Source organism: Capra hircus (assembly GCF_001704415.2).
Source record: "Capra hircus breed San Clemente chromosome X unlocalized genomic scaffold, ASM170441v1, whole genome shotgun sequence".
Lineage (NCBI taxonomy): Eukaryota > Metazoa > Chordata > Mammalia > Artiodactyla > Bovidae > Capra > Capra hircus.
The window spans coordinates 20172010-20180102 of record NW_017189517.1 but is presented as its reverse complement, the minus strand read 5'-3'; the positions used below and the strand labels follow the sequence as shown (position 1 = coordinate 20180102).

Below are 8093 nucleotides of genomic sequence, written 5' to 3'. Positions count from 1 at the left end.
CTGGTAACATAAGTTTATCTCTTATAGTTACTTTTATCATTAACAGCACAAAAACTCTCCAGAAGACCAAGTGCAAGCTCTTTAGGCATATAAAGTGGATTAATGAGGGTGGCTCAGCGTTAAGGTATGCCAGGGCTGAGTCTAAATTTTATTCCGGTACAGGGATCACTTTCTATGTGGCCTCTCTGGCTCTGGAGCTAATTTGGATGCTGAGTAGCCCCACAGGTATTTATATGTAGTGTTTGGTATTTTTACTGGGTCCTATTCTTCTCCCTTGGATCACCTAAAATGGTTAAGAATTTTCTAGTGGGATTAAGGTTGTGATCTCTGGGGAGGGGTGGGCCATCTGCTCTTGGTTATTTTTGTGTTAGCCACTTCCCCTTAAATGTATGTTCACAACTGAGCCGCAGCCTTATCAGCTGGCCTCGAGGGAAGACTGGCGTAGGTGCTGCTCCTGAACTCGGTGTCTGAGCCATGGCTTCCCATAGACACTCAGGTAAAAGCTTCATATTCTTTATCTTCTAGCAAGCACAGTTTTATTAGGCACTGAATCCATCATTGGTCTAAAAGATACTTTTCGATGAAATTATTTTAGTCTTGTCTAAATAGTAAATAAGTCTAACTCATCTCTTTTCTGTCCTTGCCTTCTTCAACTGCTGTTTTCAAGACAAAAGATTATTCTTACTCAAGTAAAATCATCAGTTTGAGTAGTTTATTTTTTAATATCTAAATATACTACCATATCGTACAGTTTCCAGGACATCTTATGAAGCTGGAGGACACTGTGAGGAAAGAGGTTTTCTTTGTTATTAGGATTTTTTTGTTGTTATTTATAAGATACAAATCTTCATCTTGACAGTGCTATAAATCGAATATAAAGTATTTGGAAAAGATCAATCAGATACAGAGCTGGAAGGAGGAAGAGTTATAACTAAGAAAGTCCATACTGATTTAACCATACCTTCTCCTTTTCTGAGCTGTGTTTTGAGTCTTCCCGAAGAAACAGCTATGATACTTTTGATATGACACGTAGATTATTAACTGTTCTCATCAGAAAAGGGGTCAAAGCTTCAGAACCTCTGGAGCATCATTATCATTACAGTGAGAGTTTTCCTGACTTTGAGAAAGCCCTTTGGCCATGGACAAGACTCCCGAGATAGAGCCAAAGGCCTGAAGGATGGCCGGTTTCCCCAGAAAGCCCAGTTTTCTGGAGTTAGCCTGCTGCCTCTCTCTCCTGCAAAGCCAGGAACGTCACTGTGGTTCTGTTGCCTTCTGCCTAAGTAACAGTTCCCTTTCTTAGCAACCAGGCACTTTGTGCCATCTCTCAGCTTTCAGATTAAGGAGCAAAGTAATTATCAGTGGCAGTCTTTTGGAAAAAACATTTTTGAAAACTTGTAATTGACTGTCAATATTTAAACAATGGAAATACTTTTAAACTTCTCTTTTGGTATTTTAAAACAAATACACAATAATGGAATGCTTCCCTGGTGGCTCAGACAGTAAAGCATCTGCCTGCAATGTGGGAGACCCGGGTTCGATTCCTGGCTCGGGAAGATCCCCTGGAGAAGGAAATGGCAACCCACTCCAGCACTCTTGCCTGGAAAATCCCTTGGATGGAGTAGCCTGATAGGCTACAGTCCATGGGGTCGCAAAGAGTCAGATACGACTTCACTTTCACTTTCACTTTGGTATTTTAAAACAAATACCCTATAATGGAATGCACTGCTTTAGGGAATCAGTATGCAATGTCTTCCTTGTTCCCAAGTGTTCAAGAGCAGTCTGTTTTTCTCCCCACCCCCAGGAGCCACTTTACAAACATGGCACCACACGCCTGAGATTGTGGTAATCGGCCAGCATACACTGTCTTTGGGTGTAGACAAACTAGTCAGCTATAGCAATTGTTCCAGTGGACCTTGAACGTGTGTTAACTGGTAGAGTAACTCCCTGTTTTATTTACTAATTAAATGACAGAATAGGGAAATATATTTCAAAGGTGACACGTTTATAACACACCCAACCTTGGGTTTTTAAATGGCACCAAATCCTGACATTACTTTTATGTAAATCTGAAGGCTCTAACTCTGACTAGACAAACTGCTGGCACCGTCTAGATGATTTTTTAAATTGGGAACTATTTTAATAGTTTATTTTAATCAGAACTCATCTTCTGTTGCATTAGGTTCATAGGTCCGTGAAAGCAGTTGAGAAAGAAGTACTCACAGAAAGAAGCCCCATAGTGCCCTGAAAAGGACTTTGTGTGGACAGAGTAGAGGCTCTGATGACTGGATGGATCATGATCCATTTTTAGGGACCATCCACATACTGAGAGGACCTTTCAAGGATAAGACCTGATGCTTTTGTATTGAATACTTACCGTTTGCAAAGTTCTGCAGGTTTCATTCCTTACCCTTTGGCCTTTAAAGTTGCGGATGGGGCAGATGGGAGGGCAGTGAAATCATGTAGCTCCCTTTCCAGGCCGGAATATAAAGGGAACAGTGGGCAAGGTGGGGAAGACCCAGTGAACTGGCTTCCGGAAATCACAGGAAAGTGGTAGTCAGAAACCTTGTTCAAGGGTGAAACTGAACGTTTTGTAGTTTGAATGACTACCAAACAACCGCCTGCTACTTTGCCACAACTAGAGAAACAGAAAACACATGTTCTGTTGGCTGCCAGGTCAGCGAGCCTTTCTCTCCGGTGTGAAAGGCAGAATGTGCTGCACGTATTGTGTGCTACGTTCAGAAAAGCTCTGTGTCAGAACAGAGCAGTTCTGGGAGAGGATCTGTCAAGGGAAAGTTCAGGGGCACGGAATGTTTCATTGGACCATCTCTACACAGCCCCCTCCTGATCCCAAGTGTCATCTAAACTGGGTTACCTGTGACCAATGAGCCAAAAGAGGAATTGCAGGCATTTTGGAAGCCTCCTGAACGTGGTCTGTTTGTAGGGCAAAAATGACTTTCTAATTTTCTGTGAAATTCTCTGAAAGCCCACTTTTCAGTGGTGACTCAGGAGCCCGCCCTGCGTGGGGTGTGGGGTGGGACCTCCAGGTGTGCAGCTGTGGCTCCTGCATAAGCCTCCCTTTCATCAGCTGAGGCTTCGCTCTGTTGAATGTTCTCAGGAAAGCAGTATACCCTTTCTTTAGAAGCCAGCATTTATACATGGAGTGACTAATGTCCTGTCCTGGAAATAGCAATTAACAGACCAGAAATAACCTATGTTTTTTTCCCATTTGAGTTGCTGTTCATTGTTTATACTGTATATTATGCCACTCGTGGAAAGTACATAGTTAGAAAAATGCTACCTAGTCATAATATTCACTTTTTCCTTAGCTATTCTTATTGTGAGCCACTTGGGCAGGAGAGGGATAATGAAGATTAGCAAGAAATCCCTGAGAGAAAATGTATAAAACAGAAACAAGATTATTAAATACAAATTGTATCTTCTCTAATGAGAGGTTTATGGTAAACAAATGTTGTGTAATGTTGTATTTCTTGTATGTGTACATGATTAAATTGAAAGCCCAAACTTTTTATTGAGATATTGAGGTTTATATAGGGCCCTCTTAGCATGTTGGATATAGTTCAGGAATTTTCTGAAAGAGGAAGCTTGTTTATTAAGTGAAAAATGGTGTGTCTTTTGAAGCAGGCATAGCGAGAAAGTCAGGCTACCATCTTGGAATAAATACTAAAATTTGATCACCCAGTCACATTTCCAGCTGCATTCCAAGTGGCTAAGTCTATAAAGGACTGTCACCTAGACATCAGCACCTTAGAGTCCCATGAGCAGTCCCTTTATTTTCTAAAACAGAAATATTTGTTATTAAATGTTTTTAATAAAAGAGGTTTTAAAAGCTGAACAGTGATAACTCACCTCCACCTGTCAATCCATAGGCACAAACTGGGGGACCCATGTCGCCCGGGCCCTGGATTGGGTTTCCAGGGCTGCTAGCGTACTTGCAATTGTTCCTGTGATAGAGGAACCTCACTAGCACACAGGGGTGAAGGCCGCACTGTGAAGTGAGATTAGTCAGAGATCTCCCCTGGGGCACACGTGTTCTGGACAGGGACAGGCAACCTTGAAGGAAAGGATCGTTCTAATGTTACGTATCCAGTGTTTCATCTTTTGATTGATGACCTGCCCTTTCCTGATAACAGCAACAGGCCAAGGCAGAGAGATCTGAAAATTTTGGAAGGTTAAAAGGTTTTGTATTTCACAAACGTAGAAATTGCTAAGGAGGTAGAAAATTGTTCCCTAAGAGCTAAACGCCTAAGTGGATGTCATTCACTAAGATTAAAGAGGAGATAAAAATGCCATCTTCACCATTTTTTCCCTCTAGTCTCTTATTTCTAGCAAAGGGGAAAAAAGGAAAGTGTAGAGATTTTCTCTCATGAAGTCAGATCTTCACGGTGGATCATTTTGGTGGAGCCCACAGATCAGAGTGTTTGCTGTCTCTTAGGAACTTCTGTCTGTCTCAGCATTGTTATTTATAAGCCACTTTCTTAAGAGTTGTTAATCTATTTGATGACAAGTAGTAACAATATTTTGCTCTTGTGCACATTATCCATATTTTATGCAGAGTTCTGTTGTGGTAACTATTTCTGCAGCAGGAATGTATTACCCCAGCTTCTACCTAAGTATTCTGCATGAAGGTTTGAATTAGTTTTTGACCAAATAATCATAAAGTTAGAAAAACACGAGGTAATCTCATTCAGGTTGCCCAAGTTCCACTTATTTGGATTTATTGCAGAAAAGTACTAAAGTTCGTGAATTTGACATCGACATTGTTAACATGCTTCAAGTATTTCCAGCCTGTTTACTTATTAGGCAATAAAGCTTGCATTCCTAGAAGTGCCTATTTTATCTTGACAAGTAAGTGTTTCCACATACATGAAAAAGGCTCAAGTCAGCTGTGGAAATTGTTCTAAAAGGGTATGCCCTTTGAAATCTGTCACTCCATCTGGATACAAACTCTCTGAGTTTAAGTATACTGTGACGGGACATATGAAATAACCCTGGACTTTTCATCCTACAAGAAGAAAAAGTAACGCATACAGCGGGGATTCAAAAACACCAAGTGGTCGGACTTTCGAAAATTAGTGGTTCCATTAACCAGGGGTTGATTCACTGAATTTTCCTTCTGCTTGGTTTACAACCGTGTACTGTAGGTGTGAACAGTTTCACTGGCAGAGTCTGTTTTCAACATACTCTTGTTCTGCCGTGTTCATTGCTTAGCCATGGATTATGGATTAGTTCATTGGGTGCCTAGAAACTCTGAACAAGTCATGTTCCAGAACTATGAAAATTAACCAGTGAAGAACTTGGCATTGGTAAAGTAGTTATTTGAAAGTATGTGGTTTTAAGCTGGGAAGGGCTTGGCAGGTAAGATCTTAATGGTAGTGTGGACCACAGTGGTTTTCCTTCTCTCGAAAACCTCTACATAGAATTTAGTGTGTTTTCTGGTAGTCTTTTTTGGTATGACATGAATATCTGTATTTTTACCATAAAGCTAGGACTCAGAAATACCATGAGATAGACCCAGCCTTTAGGTGGGTCTGTGTATGGTACTCTGGAATAGAAATATTAGAATCCATTTCTATTTTGGATGATATCAAAAGAGAGTGATATATATTAAAATGAGTTGGGTGCAAACTTCTATAGACTTTGATAAGAGAGAAGGAGGGATCTTCAAATATGGTCCAAGAAGATAGTCTGTGAAGGACTAAATCCGCCATGGTTACTAGCCACACAGGAAGCCAGTGCCGTGTAATCTTACAAATTCTGATTACCTGCCAAATGGCATTTAGGAGCCACTGATAATTTAATTTCCTGGCACTTACTGTTACTGGAGATTTATTTGGTTTCTCCATGAAGCTCTTAACAAGAAAGTAAATCTTTGTTGAGTGTACAATTTCAATATGGAAAAGCTAATAAGACAAGGATTTTATGTGGCATGTGAAAGGCCAACAAGAATGAATTAAGGAGAGTGATTGTCAACATTCTATCCCTGTGACAGGCACTCTGTCCCGTGTACACAGGGGCTGAAGACAGTTTGAAAGCTCCCTTACGTACGCAGTATGTAGTTCAAGGAGATAGACCTGGTTTCATCGGGGCTCTGCTTTTCCTTTCTAACCCAGTTATGTAGGGGGGCACCCCAGTTTTCTTTCGGGGGGAAAGTACCAGTAAGAACTTTCCTCGGGTCTCAAATCTCTGAACTGTGACACAACTGTCCCAAGCCCCTGTCTTCATAGAAGAATGTCACTCCTCGTCTTCAGTCACCAGGTGTCTGGAGAGGAGGGTCTGTCTGTGGGAGCTGGAACTGCTGGGGTCGGGGTGGGCGGGGGAGGCGAGCACCCGCCCTTGTCTGGAGGCTGCTGGTTCTGAGTGAGAGTTCACCGCCTTCCCTGGCGCTGCTCAGACACAGGGTGTGGTTTCCTTAGCTCACTCTGCTGTTTGGTTGCCTGTGGCAACAGGATCCAAACAACGTGGACATGTGTTTGCATAAAAAAAAAAAACTGGGAATGGGACCCAAAGTGGGAGTCCGGGGCTGTTCAGTTAGCGGAAGAGCTACGGTGAGTACCAGGCAAGTGCTCCTTCCTCTTCCCTCCTTTCTCTCTAAATTAGTCCTGGGATGTTCGCTCACACAGTAACCATGTTTGTGGGTAGCTGGAGAAAATAGTGTCTGTTTTCGTGTTTCCTGGGCAAATTAAATAATCATTGTCTATTTACCAATGTAAATTTCTTTTTCAGGGAGAGAGGAAGAAATTAGCATATGCTTACAAAAGTTGGGAGCTAATAGAAACTCATATTTGTTACCTTTTAAGTAGCAGGATTCAGAGTGCTTTTTATGGGCTGTGACTTTGGGGTGGGGAGGGGGCAAGGGGAGTTGTTCATAGGAACAAAGTGGAAGGGGTTCTTGGAATAATCAACTTAAAATCTTTTAAAAGCCTTTTTTGCCCAGATTATACTTTACAGTTGCAATTTTTTTTTTAAAGCAAATGTCCTAAATCATACAGTTTATTAACCATATTGATCTTCAGATGCTCTAACGAAGGGGAATTTGATTTTGGCTCATCTCAAAACCAAATGTCACTGTGACAAATAGTTTTCAATTGCAAGACTGGCTGGTACCTATGGAGAGTGCCATTTTAATAAGTCCTCTTTTGCCCGAATGTTGGGCTTCAAAAGTTAGTAAAGTATCTTGTAATAATTCTTTAGGATTTTTGTAGGGATTAAAAAGTGCTCTGGCATGTTTAAAATAAATGCAGACATTTAAACTAAATGACTAAGTATTGCTTCCATGCCTAGCATGGTCCAGAGTCAGCAGTAAGCTTTTCTTTAGATGAACTGAACTTTGCAGCTAGGAGGAGAGCAGGGCCTCCAGACGATACTCTCTGTGCTGAGAAAGTTGGGGAGGGTGACGGGGCTCCTGGTTGGGTCTCTAGTGAGGGTCTGGGCACCTCCTTCCTGTGAAGGGGGAGCCCACGAGCTGCCACCTGCAGACTCGACCCAGAGCAGTGTGTCCTTTGGTATAGACCGGCCTCCCCTCTCCAGCCTGCCCGATCCCAGCCCTGCCCTTGCTCGTCAACCGCGCCCCCCCTTCAGAGTGCCAGGGACTCATGGCAGGATGCTTTTGTCGCGGGTGTCTTGGTGAGGTGTCTGTTGCCTGGGTCCCAGGGTGGCCTCCCTGGAGCCCCTCAGGCACACTCCAGCCTAACCCTTGGCTCTTTGTCCCTCCTCTTCACCCCCCACAGGTCCTTCCAGCTATAAAGTAGGCACCATGGCTGAGAAGTTCAACTGCCACTACTGCAGAGACAACCTGCAGGGAAAGAAGTACGTGCAGAAGGACGGCCACCACTGCTGCCTCAAGTGCTTCGACAAGTTCTGCGCCAACACGTGTGTGGAGTGCCGCAAGCCCATCAGCGCCGACTCCAAGGTAGTGGCGGCTGTGGGGGGGCAGGCGGGCGAGGCCGGGGGGATGTGGATGGGGCCCTGGCCCTTCTGCTTGGGCTCTGGGCAGGGGGGCGGGGGCACTGTGTGGTCTTGAGGGAGGTCTTGCTCACCATGCCCGGCTACTGCTACGTTTCCCAGGAGGTGCA

General features: G+C 43.2%; 1 protein-coding gene across 1 annotated transcript; it reads left to right on the top strand.

Moving 5' to 3' along the window:
* Window positions 1-293: 293 nt before the first annotated feature.
* FHL1 (four and a half LIM domains 1) lies at window positions 294-7930 on the top strand (the record flags this gene model as incomplete). The annotated part of the gene is given in 2 exon segments (XM_018044187.1): window positions 294-496; window positions 7749-7930. Coding segments are annotated over 2 exon segments (204 nt in total), but the record flags the coding sequence as incomplete, so codon positions are not given.
* Window positions 7931-8093: the final 163 nt, after the last annotated feature.